The sequence below is a fragment of the Coturnix japonica genome, chromosome 20 (assembly GCF_001577835.2).
Source record: "Coturnix japonica isolate 7356 chromosome 20, Coturnix japonica 2.1, whole genome shotgun sequence".
Classification (NCBI taxonomy): Eukaryota; Metazoa; Chordata; class Aves; order Galliformes; family Phasianidae; genus Coturnix; species Coturnix japonica.
In genome coordinates, this window is record NC_029535.1 from 158,707 (window position 1) to 174,749 (window position 16,043).

Consider the following 16,043-nt stretch of genomic DNA (forward strand, 5'->3'; position numbering starts at 1 on the left):
TGCTGTGCAATAGCCATAAACTCTAATCAGAGCCCAAGAGAGAAAGGAGCCAGTGTGAGGCCCATTGATGGCCCAGGTGGTGCTGGAGCCACAGCCTAAAGATGCTGTGTGGCAGGAGCCACAGGCTTTTCTTTGGCATCGGTTTTAAACTGAGAAAAGTTAGAATTAGATGACATGTTAGGAGGAAATTATTTACTGTGAGAGCAGTGAGACACTGGGACAGGCTGCCCAGAGAGGCTGTGTATTAACCCAGTGCTGGCGATATTCAAGGCCAGGTTGGATGGGGTGTTTGGCAATCTTATCTAGTGAAAGCTGCCCGTGGAAAATATATGGTCTCTAATGTCCCTTCCAACTCGTATCACTTCATGATTCAGGGATTTTTTAATCAGCCCCCTGTGGAAGCCTTTCTATTATCATTTATGTATCCTCCCTTCTTTCTCTCCTCTGACCTTAACTTATCTCTTCTCTCTATGCTTCCCTCTGCCCTCTGTTTTTCCTTGTTCATTATCAGTTATTAGGTTTCCATTTCAGGTGCAATGATTCCAAACATTCAACCTGACACTCCCTGTATAACGCATTGGCAGTCCAGCTCTCCTTGGCACAGCATGGTTTTCCTAGTTTGAACAGGGAGAGCACAACTAGCTGCACTCCTCTGAGGCTGCTGTACACAGTGGTGGTGCAGGAGGTCAGTCTTTCTCATCCTACAGAAGCAGTGCTGGCTCTGTCCTGCAGGCCTGTGCCTTGGGCATCCCATGTTGTGGACTGAGCCAGCCTAGGATAGGTACAGGAGCCCTGTGGTAAGCTCTGCAGTACTGTGCCCACAGCTCTGCCCTTCATGTGTGTGCCATGTACCCCAGGATGGCTGGGGAGGCTGCTGGGCTTCCTCATCAGTACAAAAATGCTCATTGCTGTTTTCCTCCTGCTCTGTCGTTCTGGGTTATTTTCAACCTTCTGTTCCAGAAGTGGCTGAATTTTAACAGTACTTTGTCCTTGGAGCCTGTGATATCTTCAGGTATCTTGTGGGACCAACACATGAATGTACTGAGTGTGTGTAGAAACAGTGATCTTAGCATCCTCCTCTGCACAGCAGCACTGGTGCATTTTGTTGTATCACAGACTCGCTGTGTCCTTGCTGCAGGATGCTCTGTAGCCTTCACCTGGTCCTTGCTGCAGTCCCTGCAGCTATCTCAGCTGCCAAGCCCACAGGCTTTTACATTTATAGGTAATCTCGTACAGGTTACTTTTCTGAACTGCTGAAACCTTCACCAGAAACCTCTGCTAAATAATTGGTTCTGTGAGTGAATTTGGGCAGTGGCATCTAGTAAGAAAGGGAAAGGGCCTTTCTGATTCTTGAGGTGGCTTCTCTTCTTGCTCACGCTACTTCTTGCTCAGTCTGCTGCAGTATTAGGGCATGTGGATGAAAGTGAAAGTAAAGGTAGTCAAATAAAGACCACTGCTTACAGCAAAATCTCACTCTTTGCTATCACAAAAACTGCCAGAGCCAGTAGGAAAATGGGGGGTCAGAGTCTGAAATGACTCACTGTGCTCTCTTGCTTCATAGAGAGCATCCTAACAGCTCTCAGTCTGTTGTTCCCACTTCTTTATTTCCAAAGAAGTCACAGATTTAGCAGATATGTCAGTAAGCCTTCAATCAGAACAGGACGTGGTTGCAGGCCCTGCAGAGGATAGAAGTACACTGTCATCTTCAGGGCACCAGCCCCCCTTTTATTTTTTCAGTCCCTTCCTTTCATCAGCGAGTTGCCAGGCGCTTCATATAGAGACTGCCTCAACCCTTGCATGTACAATAGTAGTAATTGATCAGTTCCATCTAAGGCAGGACAGCTGTCTGTGACTCATGAAAGCAATCACCAGCTGTTAGGTAAAGTATGTTTGATGCTAACTCTTCTTGCTCCAATTGCAATGCAGGGCTCGGAGCATTGGGTATTTATAGAGAGAGAAACCACTAGGCTGGAAGAGGTAGCTCTAAAGAAAGCTCTGAGAGTCAAGAAGGAAGAAAGACGTGCGGGTACTTCAGAGGTGAAAACGAGTGTGAGCATGTCGAAAGTGGAGATGGCAGTAGGGAAAGCCAAGGAAGTGGCAGGCCAGGAACAACCAGCAGATGAACATCTGGATACCTGGAAGAGAGCAAAAATGATTGCTAGTCCTGAAGACTTTGAGTCTGTCTGGGAGGATGAGACCTATGAGAAGGAAACTGGAGAGGAGCCCAGCACAGAGGCAAAGTGCTTGGCACATGAGAGAGCAGAGGAGAAGTCCAAAGAGAGGGTTGAGGGGGTAACCAGGAGTGAACTAGGTCTGTCCAGGCCACATCAGAAACCTGAAGAGAGACAAAGGGCTGAGACTTTGGGGCCAGGCCCTCTCCATGGAGAAAACATGATGGTGTCTGAGGAGCCTGTTTCTGCATCCTTCAGGAAGCAGGATGCCAGAGCACCAACTGCAGCCACAGAGGTCATTAAAATTAAAGTGAAGTCTAGTGATGACAACACGGAGACTTCTGCTACACAGAGGATCATTTATTTAGGAGATCTGGAGGGAGAGGAGGACAATAAAATGCATCTGCTCACAGAGGCAGGAGGACAGCTCGGCTCAGCAGTGAGGCAAGAAACTGTGGTGAATAGGCCAGGGGAGGGACCAGGGCCCACAGCATGTCTGGGAGAAAGGTCCCAGTGCAGTTCCTCAGTGTATGCACAACAGAAAGCAGTGTCAGAAAAACCTTCTGTAGTGCCAGACCAGCCTGAGACAGGCTGTGATGAGACAAGCCCTTCAGGACATTCTCCCTTGGAGCAGGAGGAAGGTTTTTCAGTGCAGCAAGAGCAAGCATCAGTGAGTCTGACTGGCTGCAAAACACTGGAGGAAGATAAAGGTACACTGTGTTCCCAAGAGGAGGGGTCAGATGAGAAGGATCTGCAAAGGTCAGTAAGAGGATTGAGGCCGTGTACCCTCAAGAGGGCTGATGACCCCAGACAGAGCCCAGGACAGAACCCAACTGCAGGAGAGCAGTGGGGTTTGGAAGTCTCCACAGAAGAGTGGGAGCTCTCAGAAAGAAGTCTATCTGGTGAGAGGGAGGAGAAAAGCTCCACAGTTGTACTACAGATGGAAGAGATAGAGACAAAATTACCCCTATCAGGTGTGCCTCAGCAGAGCTGCCCTCGTGCCACTGTGGGGCTGGGGGAGGGTGAACCCAGCACTCCCACCCCTGGCATTCTTCCTCAGCAGCTGAGCCCTGCAGAGCCAGCCCAGGAAATGGAACTCGAGGGCAAAGACCTGTCCCAGAATACCAGCCTTGTGAGAGGTGTGGGCACACCTGAGGATATGAACCCCTCAGCAGAGGTGGCGTGCAAGGAGGCAAGCCCTGCAGTAGGTAAAGAAGCATTTGAGGACACAAGCCCTGTAACAGAGGTGAAAATACCCAGGGATGTGAGTCCTGAATCTGTAAAAAAAAAACAAGACATGCACTTTGCTACACAGAAAACATACCAAGATGCAAATGCTATTGCAAGAGGACCACACCAAAGCAAGGGCAGTGCAGCAGAGACAATCCCGCTCAGAGATCCTGTCACAGGGGAAGTGGTCCAGAACTCAGATCCTACTGCAGCAAAGGGAACCCTGAGAAATACAGAAGAGGTATGCCAGGAGGAACAACTTGTGATAAAAGGGCTTTCCCAGAACGTAGAGCCCACATCAGGAGAGCTGATAGGAGATGAAGGCATGGAACAGCTGCCACCCAAGGCAGAAGAACCAGAACAAAAAGCTGAGACCATAATAGGACACCTGCCCCAAAAGGGTCCTCAGTCTGGAGGGGTACTTCACACTGCAGATACCAAAGCACAAGAGCCAGCCTGTGACTTGGAGTTTAATGCCGGACAAGCTCTGCAAGGCAGGAGCTCTATGGCAGGAGAAACTGCTAGAAACAGTGAGCTTGCTCTGGAGCAGTCACTGCAGTCTCCAGGAGATGCTGATGTCTTGCATTCCCACTCCTCTATAACAGGTTTGTGTCAAGGCAGCAAGTTGTACCAGCTCTCAACCTTTGTGTGTGAAGGTGGGGAAGAGGTGCAAGTGAGCAGTGGAATAGAGAAGAGAGAGTCTGGGCCATTGATGTATACTGCGGCAACCGAAGCTGTGCGCCAGGAGCACAGAGGTGTCACTGAAGCCCCACTCCTGGGTAGCTGGCAGGATGGTGACAGCTACAAGAAAACCTCGGTGGCATCTAAGATTAAGATGTTTGAGCAAAATGAATCTGAACAATGGACAGCCCAGGAAGGACAAGAGCATGTACATGCATCTGAAACTGAAACAACAGCAAAAGCAAAGGGAAAGACGAATCTGTCACAGGACACAACTTTGAACACAGCCCCCATCACACCTGCAGTGAAGGCAGGTGCTCCAGTGGGATCTCTGTCCAGTGTGGACTCCTTTGCCTTCAGGCAAGGAGCCGGTCCAGGAGATTCCTCACAGCTCCTGTCTCTGAAAGAAGGTGTTTTTGTTGATCTGGAGCATGAAGGAGAAGACAGTGCTGACCTGGCTTCCTCTGACTCCGGCTGTGAACTCACACTGGCAGAAGCCGTGGTAACTTCTAATGAACTGTCCGGATGGAAAGTTCATGCGCATGTTGTGTGGCTCTTTATTTACCATGTTCAGTGGCACCTCACACATCCATTGACTGAGAACAGTTGCTTTGCATCCCCTGTCCTTTTATGTATGTGTGTGTGTGTGTGTGTGGTCAGGCTTATTTGCTGAATGCAGACCTGCTGGCCAGTTGGTTCATTGGCTTTTGTTTTGTGACACCTCCCCTCTGCCCAACATTTTGGCTACTTGGAGAATGCCACCCAAGCTTCATATCCAGGAACAAGAGAGGGAGATGGGGGGGGTGGCTTAAGGAGCTGCGAGTCCATCACAGATGCGCACACACCAAGCAGCAGTGCCCACGCTTCCAGCTTCACCCTTGCATTTATTACGTTGATATCCCTTCTTGCTTGGCTCATCAGCCTTACCCATCCTACCCTGTCTTTGGCAAGCTGGTGGCTGGATGATGAAATAGCTTTCTTTGCTCTTGTAAGCACTAGATCAGCTTCTTTAGAGTTAATTTCCTTAAAACTAACTGTTTTCTCTGATCCAGAGCAAATATCAGGAACCAAGTGGGGAAGAAAAGGATTTATCTGACCCGTCATTAAAATCTACCATGAAAGAAGAGAATTTAAAGACTGCTGTTCCAGTGGTCTTAAAGGTCTCAGTGCTGTTCTACTAATTGCTTCTTGCCGTAGTGTGATAGCTCACCTTAAGCAGCTGAGGACTATATGCTTCCAGCTCCTCTCCCCATTGTAGAGCTGTTATGAATGTATTTGTACATGAACACACAAACGTATGCAGGCGTGTTCCCCTTGAGTTTGTTTGTCACCCTGTTTCTCATACCTCTCAACCTCCCAGCACTGCAAACAAAAGGTGCCTGAGCTGTCAGAGCCTGGCACATTGCAGGGGATGGCTCTAGCTGCAAATGCTTGGACCATAGTCCAGGAGCTAGGCTTCCCATGGCATCAGCTGGCTTGGAGCTAATCCTGAAGCTAAAGAGGAGCTGATCTCCTAAAGAGAATCAAAAGCAAGTAAACGCATGGGTTTTGATTTCCTATCACTTCATAGCAAAACGGCAAAGGGAATGCACCCTCTGATGGCAGAGTTGAGAGATATGTCCATGTCTGGGGAGCAGCTAGTGCAGGGATGTCTTCCCTCGGCTCTGATTGTGCTGTCAATTACACTGACTGAACACACAGTCTGCATCCCTAGGAGCCAGTCCTTTGGAGGGCGCTGGGAGGTGGGGGGGGCGTGCTGTGCCTGGCCCTCTTCTGGGGCATTGCCCCGCCAGCCGCACGTGGATGCTCCGCTTGGGCTGAGCTCAGTGCAATTGGCACACTCCTTCGCTTCTCCACCAACCTACCTGGCTGATGGGACACTTTTCTCATGCTCGGTTTTTCTGACGTTTGGTAGCATTGGCGTCTGAGCTGTTTCTGAATGTCTCTTAACAGAACTGTTGTTTTGCATACATCTGCTTTCACCAGGTGTGGTGATGTGCCTCTAAGCTGGCCAAGCTTTTCTGTGTGACTGACCTTTTTTTTTCAGTGATTAATTACCACTAGGCTTTTGGCAAAATGGGATTGAATAACCCTTCTCCCCACACCCCTGCAAAGTCGCTGCTGTCAGAAAGGTTTTGGTTTCCGTGCTTGAGTTGTGTTTGACTCTACTCTGTGATGTTTGCTGCTGCCTTTTCTCTTCTTCCTCCCCTCTCCTCCATTGGCACAGCCAGCGCTGCCATGCCACACAGTGCTCACTGTCTCCATGTCTCTCCGTCATTGTGTCTCATTCAGAGAGCAGGCTTGAGGGAGGGCACCGAGGAGAAAGTTAAGCCACCTCGGCACAGGGCTCCTGAGAGTGACACTGGTGATGAGGAGCAGGACCAGGAGAAGGACTCGGTGTTTCTGAAGGACAACCACCTGGCCATCGAGCGCAAGTGCTCCAGCATCACGGTCAGTTCAACCTCCAGCCTGGAAGCAGAGGTGGACTTTACAGTGATCAGTGACTTCCATGGGACAGCCTTTGAGGACATCTCCCGGAGCCTGCCTGAGCTGGACAAGGACAAGACTGAGATGGAAGATGAAGGCCTGATTTCTTTCCAGCAAACTGACAGAGTAGTTCCTGGATTGGAAGAGGATGGCAGAGCTAGGGAGAAGGTCGCCCAGCCCAGCCCAGACATCTCCCAGCTAGAGGTACACAGGGAAGTTGTTCTACCAAGGTTGTTTTGGTGCTACCATCTCTCCATGTTCTCTGTCCTGGTGCCTGGCGTTGCCTTGTTGATGTGCAGTCTCACATCAGTTTGGAAGAGCATGCTAGTATTCATACAGCCCTGGGTTTCTGTCCAGTGTTAACTGTTTTACTGTCATGCATGCTGTTGTCTGTCTTGCATGGTTCTTTCAGTTTGGCAGGTGCATGGTGCTGTCTTGTGTTTTGTGAATCTGATAACCAGGAAGGTCATCTTCATCTCTTCATGCACTGTGTCTGGCTGCCTACCCTGCCCCTTGCGTCACTGCAGCAAATCGGAAGCTGGGAGGACATGTTCTGTGTTATAATCAATGGCCCCATCCCTGTGTTTTGCATGAAGTTTGAGTGCAAAGAGAAACGTGCTCCTAATTAACCTGTCTGGTAGTGCCTGTTTGGGAGAGATTGACAAAGTAGTTTGTGGGAGTAGCCCAAGGGTGGTGGAGGTCAGTCCGGCCAGGAGTGCTTATCAGGAGGGCTGAGGAAACTGCATGTGGCACAGAAGAAAACTGCAAGCAGAAGTGGAGCACGTGCCTCTGAGACAGGACAGTAGGGCCAACCCCACCTCGGACAAAATGTGTCATGGCCTCTGTGCAGGCACAGGGTTTCCTGTGTGCTCAGCTCTGTCAGCACCGACCACAGCTCCCAGCCCTGGCCAGGTGGGTGCTCCTGGACGTGCCTGCAGCACACGTCCTGCCCTGGATCTGGGAGAAAGCTACAGAAGAAAGTGAGTTTCCCCTGAGCCAGGCCTTCTGTGGGGCACTGTGCAGCGGGCTGCTGGGCCACAGGCTTGGCTTATAGCCTCCGTGGTGCTGTGTGGCCAGTGCTGGGCAGGGACCATGGCTGACTCAGAAATGCTGTGGACTTGCTGGAAATCTCTCTCCATTTCCCAAGTTAGCCTCCATTTGACATGCAGGTGTTACCACAGATGTTGGGGACTGATGGAGTACACAGAAATATGATACAGGGTTTCTCTTTTTTTCTTCATTTTCAGTAACCCCCAACCCAGCTGGAGATAGGCGAACCACATTACAGTACAGGAACAACCACCATCACAAGCCTTGCCTGTGCCACAAGCAGAGGCTCATTGTGTCCCACTTGTGTCCCCATGATACAGAAACATGTATCCATGAATCTATCAAAAGAAGATTCTGTAAAAGCCTGGGGATGGAGTATTGGGTCTAATTTAGGGTATGTCAGTCATACAGGGTGCTTTGCGTGGTAGCCATTAGCCTAGGATAGTGACCTGGGCTCTGCTCGTTGTCCAGGTGAGGCTCAGCGTGACACTTGCTGGATATCACACACAGGTGGCACTTGCAGAAGATTCCACGGGAACTGCTCATGCAGGCTGGCTCAGGAGGAGCACTGCTGTAGGGCTGTATCTCATCGCACCCTGGGAAGCAGGGCGGTTTGGAGCAGTGACTGACTTGTGTTTTTTTCTGCAGTCACCAGCCCCAAAAACAGATGCTGTAACAGTCAGCCCGGGGCCAGGCACAAAGAAGACCGACGATGCCTCCATTGCTCACCAGTTCAGCACCCCAGAAGCAGCCCAGGTGACACAGCTGGGTCCAATGGCCCTTCTCCCAGTGGCTCTGCAGAGCCTTGATTCAGCAAAACCTTTCTGCATGCAGCAGTGCTGTGTGGTCCAGTGGCTGAGTGAGGCCACTGGGGTTCTCTGCTTGCACTTGTCTTGCCAGAGTCCCCAAAACATCAAACCAAACCCTGTCTGAACATATCCTGCATTTACTTTTTCATGCCGGCACCACTGCACCCAGCCCCTGCACATAATTCCCCTACTCCATATGCCACATGTCAGCATGTGGGGATGTCTTCAGAGGGCAATGGGCCTGTGTGCATTGCTTCTCTGGCAGTAAGGATTTAAAGCACCATGCCTTCAAAGCACCCCTTCAAAGGCACTTCCAAACTCACTGGGTTTCCTTTGTCTCTGGCAGGTGGAAGGAGGCATGCCTGGCAGCAGAGATGCATCAGCCTCTGTTCGTGCTGTCACCACAGAGACCACACCAACAACCTCAGTAAGCTGGGCTGGTCCCTCAGGGAGCTGGGGCTGCTGCTGTCCCACATGGGCCTCCTCCTCTGAGGAGGGAGACCAAAATAGATCTGCAGGGGTGGGGAGGGGAAGTGAGGGCTCCAGGGTGACCTGCCCTGCTCCAGATCTGCCCTCTGGCTATGCTCACCTGTGTGATGTGTTCAAGCTCACATGTCTGTGTGTTCTGATTTCAGGATAACACCACCAAGCCTGGGAAAGGGGCTGGCTCTATGACAGAGCTTCGCTCTGTGTCACCGGTGAGTGAGCACTGGAGGGAGTCAGCCCCGGGCTGGGGCTGGCAGTCAGGGCTGGGCAAGGTGGTCAGATCATCTCTGCGCTGTGGAGAGAGCTTTTCTGTAGGTCTGAGCTTGGGGTAGCTATTGCCAGCCCTGAAATAGCACACGTCCACTTGGAAGCACAGTGCAGCATCTTTTTCCTTGCTGTGCTCTCTGTTGTGCAAGGCAGAAAGTTGCTCCCTTTGTAGTTCTGTGCCAGTGGAAAGGTGCTGGTAATTTAGGGCCTGGGGACCAGCTGCTTTTCTCTGTCATGCAGATCAGCAGCAGCTCTGCTGGGAAGGAATTGATCACCAGCATATTCAGTGCCACTGCAGAAACCCTCTCCACTTCTACCACTACCCACGTTACCAAGGTAAGAGCATCTTCAAACTGGGCAGCTAGGGAAGGGTCTGATGAAAGCCACTGGAATTTGAGGAAGGTGGATTTATGCTGTGCCTAGTACAGAAGAAGATGCCTTTCTTCTCTTCACAAGCTGAAAAAGTGTATGCTGAGTTTTGGGGAATCATCAGCTGGCTCAGTGCCTTGTTCAGCCCAGCTGTTCTACCCACCCCATTCAGCCAGATGCAACTGCAGGGGACTTCAGACACGGCTGACCTGTGTTTGACAGACATCAGGTGCTCATCACTTGCGTACCATCCACATGGACTGTGCCTGAGTGCCATGCCCACCTCCATGCCTTGGGAAGGAAGGGAGTCATTGGGCTGAGAAGGAACTTGATGTTGCTGAAGCTCTGTGCCCTGAAGGCAGCAGCAGGGATGGAAGTGACTGCAGTAGACTGTCACCAGTATGTGTTCAACTCCCCTGTCCATGCAACTGGTGCATGTGTTCCCAGACATATCTGGAGCCAGAGCCTAGATGCTCCCTGCCCAGAAATCCCACAGCACAGCTCCCAGGTACCTCACGTCTGTGCCAGAGCACCTCACTTTATCTCAACTATGGGAGTCATGTTTATCAGATTTATTAGAGCTGGAGCAGCTTAAAGTAGGGGGGATAGATGACAGAAGGTTAAGGAGGGATAGTTGCATCAGTGGATTTCACCCATGGCTACTTCATTCCCAAATAAAATACACGTAAATAAAATAATCCAGCGAGAGATTTGAGCAAGCAAGAGAGGTGCTCAGTACCTGCTGCCGGCCCTTTTCCTTACACATCTCACATTCATACTCCTGTCCACTTCTGCCCTACCTGCGTCATGCTAGCTCTAACTACATCAGGTTTAGTGGGACATACATGAAATAACTCAAGGAGTTCCTAAGATTAGGTTGGCGTTATCTCTTCTCTGGTGGGCAGCTATGTCTTCCAGAAACAACTTTCTGGGCGTCATCTGTCTCCTCTCCCTCACATGCAGGCTAATGGCTTATAAATTCTGTTATCTATTCTGTGACCACGTGCTGCAGGCAAGGCCTTGAATTAGGCTTTTTGCCCCAGAAGCCTGTAGCCTGCAAAGTGTGGGGCTGAGGCAGGTCCTGGGGGGTGCAAATGAGTGCTGTTTCTTCTTGCACAGACTGTGAAAGGAGGATTTTCGGAGACCAGGATAGAGAAGCGCATAATTATCACGGGAGATGAAGATGTGGACCAGGACCAGGTAGGAGCAGTTATTGTGTCCCCAGGGCATGCAGTGGTGCTCACAGGAAACCCCAGTTTCATCTCAGAATGAGTGGTGTCCATCAGCACCTACTTGGCCTGTGAAAGAGCAGGAATGTTTGGCTTCAGGAAAGCACTTCAGGAAAGTAGCAATGAATGGGTTCATCATTCTGGTTTCTAGGCACTGGCTTTAGCCATCAAAGAGGCAAAACTACAGCATCCTGACATGCTGGTAACCAAAGCTGTGGTATACAGAGAAACAGAACCTTCTCCAGAGGAAAGGGACAAGAAACCTCAGGTAGGTGGAGAAGTCATCAGGTACAATTTATGTTTGCTATGTATGTAACTGTACAAGTGCCACTGCATGTCCCTTTTCTCCATATGGTGTGGAATAACACAGCAAAGTCCCTTGCAAAGGTTCTTCACTGACGCTGGCCCAGTCCCCCATGTGATTGCATAAGCAGAGCATGTGTTTCCACACTGCATGGGCTTTACTCACCTTCCTACTCAAAACGGCCAGCGCACATTTCCGCAGCTGGCCATTATCAATGTTTGGGACTGACCCCATCAACTGCAGGCTGCTCTTGAAGTGGCAGCTCTTGGCCAGTGCTTCCAGTGTGACTGTGACTGCAGGCATGGCTGTGCGGTGGTTGTTAGAAAGCCAGCACCACAGTCACCAAATCATGGCTGCCAGCGTCTTGCTCTGTTGAGGAGTCAGAATCATTTGCATGTAAAGAGGAAGGACTTGCTTGTCCACTCTGTGCAGGGAGTGAAAGAGGTGATACCCATAATGCAGACATACTGAGAAACTTGGCTGCAGGTTTTGCAAACCCATTCCCAGGATTTGCACCTCCCCACATAGGCCTCAGAGCAGACACATCCTCTTTTCCAGAGCAAAGCTGGCTTGAGGAGTCATGCCCCACTCTTACCCCCTTGCTCTGACCCCTTTTATAGAACCATACAATCACAGAATCACCAAGGTTTCTTGTTCCTTTATAACCCAGCAGCCAGGATGAGTTCAAGCTGAGCTTTTGCCTTTCTGATTTTCTCTCTACACATCTTAACGAGTTCTCTATATTCTTTTTGAGTTGCCCATCCCTCCTTCCACAGGAGGTAGATTCTCTTTTTCTCTCAGAGCCTCAAGAATAGCTCCCTATTCATCCACGCTGGTCTTTTACCCCGCTGGTTATTTTGCAGCCCAGGGGGACAGTCTGCTCCTGTGCCTTTAAGACTTTCTTCTTGAAGAGCAACAGGCTGTCTTGGACCCCTTTACTCTCTAAGACTGAACCCCAGGGGACTCCCCCTCCTGGTCTTCTGAACAATTTAAAGAGAGCTCCCCTATAAGAGACCGCAGCAGCTTTTTTGCAGCAGAGCTATGGCACAGCCCAATACACTTCTGTATCAGAGCAGCTAAGGGGCAGAGGAGCATGCTGAAAAAGGGAAAGGAGGTTTGGAAGGCAGCTGCACTACATGTATGAGAAGCTCCTTAGCCAGCCAGACTGCAGGTGCATTTTGAGAGACATCTTGGAAATGGATTTGGTGTTTATCTCTTATGAAGTCTGTTTATCCTCTATGAAGATTTTGAAAGGCAACTTCTAAGCTTGGATAAGCTTTATTGCATATTGGAGGGTCAGACAGGCCGTTTCATCTGTCTGCTCTCACCTCCTTTAACACAGTATAAATGAGCCTAGATGTTTCTGTATTTCTTAGGAAGTCACCTGATTTTAAGTGAATAGCTTAAATTAAAGAAGCCTTTAGCAGTGATCTGCTGGTATCTCCCCAAACACCAACATCAGCTCAATGAACTGAGAGGTCCAGCTAATGGCCAGAGGTTCTGGTAAGGAAATACAAACAGTGGCCTGAAGGGTTTGCAAGTTTACTGTCCATTGCTCTCAACAAACAGAAACCCTGTGATGGTCAGAATGTTACAGCACCCCGTGACCAGTCATTTCCATCTGCCTTGTACAGGAATCTTGACCAACATGTTCATGAAGTCAGCATCTGTATTCAGACCTGGAGGACAGTGAAGAAGAAGCCTTCATGCTGGATTTGTCAGCAAAACATAGACATCCTGGCTGCAATGTTCATGGCTAGAGACAAAACATTTTTAAAAAAGGAATAGCAAATATAATATATATATATATATATACATACATACATATATATATATATAAAAAACAGGAAACAAAATGCATCCTTGCACTGCTGCTATATGCTGGAAATGAATAGCAAACAACACCACCAACAAAAAAAAACCAACCCTCTTTGCAGAAAAATTGAAGAATTTGCTGGATTGGTGATTAAATAAGGTTTAAAAATCATACTAATAACAGTAAAACAATAAGCCACCATCTTGCATGTTACATTAAAGGATACACAATCATGAGGTCATTTGTTGCACATTGAATGGAAACAAAAACTGCTTTGCAACAAAGCAAGAAATAAGCAAACTGACATAAAACAAACACAGGCAGAAGCAAAACCATTCCCCACCTCTGGAAAGAAGAGAGAAAAACATTGAGTTTATTACTTTAGTTATTTTCCAATTTGGAAGTGTGGTTTCGCCCTCCTCCTCATTCCATGCTGGTTCTTTTGCATCTTTTGTGGTTCTGTTAACTCTTCCCCTTCTGTTCTTTACCTTCTTCTCTGTGCACTTGTCTAACCTCTTGTTCTCTGAAGGTATTTAAGGATGGAGTTCATTTCAAACAGAACAAATGATATGCATATGGTTTTTCATTTATAAAAATGCAGCCTGTAGGGGTTTCGTATGGATGTGCATTTAAGTTATGTATATTATTATATATAACAAGGGGGGGTGAGGGGGGAGGGGAAGAATATTGAAATGATTCAACAGTGCTGGTAAACATGATGCCATTTTAAAATTATTAACTATTGGATTGACTTTGGTTGGTGTACTTTGAGTCTCTCAGATCACAATAGGACTCCTCGTCCTGCAAGGAGAGAATGGAGAAGGTATCAGCCACTGCTGTTTTGAGGGAGAAGGGGAGGGGGAGAGGTGGGAGCCATCCTGTTGGCTGATCCGCGTGGTAGCAGGAGGTCTGGGTTTGCTGTTTTGTGTGGGTTGTTTGGAAGTGGTCTGTCAGTGGTGAGTTGGAAGGGTGCTGGAATCGGTTCATGCTCCTCGTGCAGCCCTAGGTAAGGGTCCTCTCCCTGGCCCCCACCCAAAGGTACCAGAACCAGCTGGAAACAAGGTGACAGCTGCAGGGTTCATTGCTCCTCTCCAGCTCACTGAGCTGTGATGATAGTTGGGTTGCTTTGGATTGTTTCTGGATCCCAGCAATGGGGTTATTCGAGTTTTGTAGTAGGAAGGGTTGGAAGCAGAGCAGTTGTTCCTGCTCCCATTCCTGCTGCCCGGGGCATGATGGAAAGGCTGTCTGAGGCACTGAGGTTTGGTGGTGGTGCTGGAGGGTGAAGGCAGTCCTTCCCCAGCCTTGCCTCCAGGTGCTGCCCAAAGGCATGGACGGGAGAAGTTGCACTGTCATGGAAGAGCATCCCAAGTATACAAGGCTGGGCAGCAGAGCCCAGGCCCTCTACGTAAGGAGGCACTTGTCAAGGTGGTGTCAGTGGTGCTGCCTGCCCCACAGCCTGACAGCTTGGCCTTTAGAGACAGGCCTCCTCTGTGGCTGCCTTTGGAAGGGGATAACAGGCTAAGCCCAGGGCCTGGTGCACTGTGAACCAGGTGGTTAGAATAGACTTGGAACCAAAACCAGAAAGAAAAGGAAAAAAAAACAGGTTTCATTTTATTTTATTTTATTTTATTTTATTTTATTTTATTTTATTTTATTTTATTTTATTTTATTTTATTTTATTTTATTTATTTTTTTAATAATTATAGCTCCTGCAGAAACAAAAGGGGCCACAATTCTACACCATTTTGCCTTTAGTCTCCCACCCTTCATACAGACTGTGCCCAGATACAGGTGTACTTAACCAATTCCACAATGTATTTGAGGATGACAGTGAGAAGGAAGATCCTGAGCCGTTAGGGTGCTGCGGCAGACCACACTCAGCTCTTTTGTCCTGGTCTCTGTCAGCCTTGGTTTACCAGCTGCTCGTTATGATGTCCCCATGAAGTCTGTGCTCCTTCAGGTTTATCGGTTTCCCTTACAAACATGGTAAACCTGAGCACAGGCTGCTGGGGCAGGGGACAGCTGCTGGCTGATGGCAGTGCTGTCACATCCCTGAAGGGGTCGGTGGTGGTGACTCTCCCTCAGCTTCTGTCCAAGTGCGGTCAGCTGCTTGTGACCTGCAGCTTTTAGAGATGAGACCCCAAACCAGAAAGAGTGAAGGGAGCTGCAAAGAGGCTACTTTTCTCTTTGCTTTTTAAATGCACCCCAGGCAGCTGTCAGTTGCGGTTGTACTTTCAGAGACACCGGGTGACAGAGGACCTGCTCTCAGTGCCTGTGCAGGGCATCCAGACATTCTCACCTATTAGCAATGGCCCGCACACTGCGCTCACTGTTCCTCGGCACACTGTGGTTTATACTCAGAGGAGCTCACATGGCCTTCATACTCTTACAGCCACCCGCTGCTACTCTGAAGCTAAGGCACCTGCTTTTGGCATCACCTGCACAGTTATCAAAAGGAAGGTTACTGCTCAAACTAGTGGCCTTATACAGTTAGAGCTGACCTGAGCGTGGATTCAGACGAGTTATATTTGGAGTGAGCGGACCCCATTCTGTGGTTTTTACAGCTTGTTTAATGGGCGACAGCATTTCAATTAGAAAACGACAATAAATAAAAGCACCAACAAACAAATAGGATGAAACCAACCTGCCAGGCTGGGGCAGCTCAGCATGGTGTGTTTTCTTCCAGGGGCCTTTCTGCTGCAAGGGGCGGGAGACATGAGTGCCTGTTTTTACCCGATCCCACAGATTTATTCCAAACCTGGCCTGCAATTGCATGAGTGATAGTAACAGTAACAATAACAATAATGTTTATATTTGAAAAGCACCTTACCAACCAACTGCAGTGCTCTGCTGTTCCTTCACTAACTCCCCTTTTCCCTTATTCTTCTTCTCCCCCCTCCAGTCATGCTCCTTTTCAGTGCTCGGTGGTGTACGCGTGTGTGCTCACTGTTCTTGTATTCAATAAAAGTGAAATAAATGTGTTTGAGGCTAAACCAGCTCTGCGGCCTTTTCAGACTCCTTCCCACCAAAGAGGATGCGCAGATGGGGACAGGGGCTCCATGCAGGGGCTGCATAGCGGGCTGTCCCCCATAGGTATTGTACGTGGTGGTTGGTGGTGATGCTGCATGGCTGTCCTGCCGTGGG

At 49.1% G+C, this 16,043-nt stretch overlaps 1 protein-coding gene across 17 annotated transcripts in view; it reads left to right on the plus strand.

Moving 5' to 3' along the window:
* EPB41L1 (erythrocyte membrane protein band 4.1 like 1) overlaps positions 1-15,895 on the plus strand; it is a 66,949-nt gene extending 51,054 nt beyond the window's left edge. For 8 of the 17 annotated variants that reach the window (XM_015881255.2, XM_015881262.2, XM_015881261.2 and 5 more), the window contains 10 exons: positions 1,927-4,584; positions 5,135-5,242; positions 6,375-6,773; positions 8,268-8,375; positions 8,775-8,855; positions 9,064-9,126; positions 9,422-9,517; positions 10,670-10,750; positions 10,931-11,047; positions 12,718-15,895. In XM_015881255.2, coding sequence (XP_015736741.1) covers positions 1,927-4,584; positions 5,135-5,242; positions 6,375-6,773; positions 8,268-8,375; positions 8,775-8,855; positions 9,064-9,126; positions 9,422-9,517; positions 10,670-10,750; positions 10,931-11,047; positions 12,718-12,726 — 3,720 coding nt within the window. In that variant the 3' untranslated portion in view covers positions 12,727-15,895. The remainder of the gene's footprint in view (positions 1-1,926; positions 4,585-5,134; positions 5,243-6,374; positions 6,774-8,267; positions 8,376-8,774; positions 8,856-9,063; positions 9,127-9,421; positions 9,518-10,669; positions 10,751-10,930; positions 11,048-12,717) is intronic. The other 9 variants (XM_015881267.2, XM_015881268.2, XM_015881269.2 and 6 more) reach the window with 6 other exon arrangements.
* The last annotated feature ends 148 nt before the right edge of the window (positions 15,896-16,043 follow it).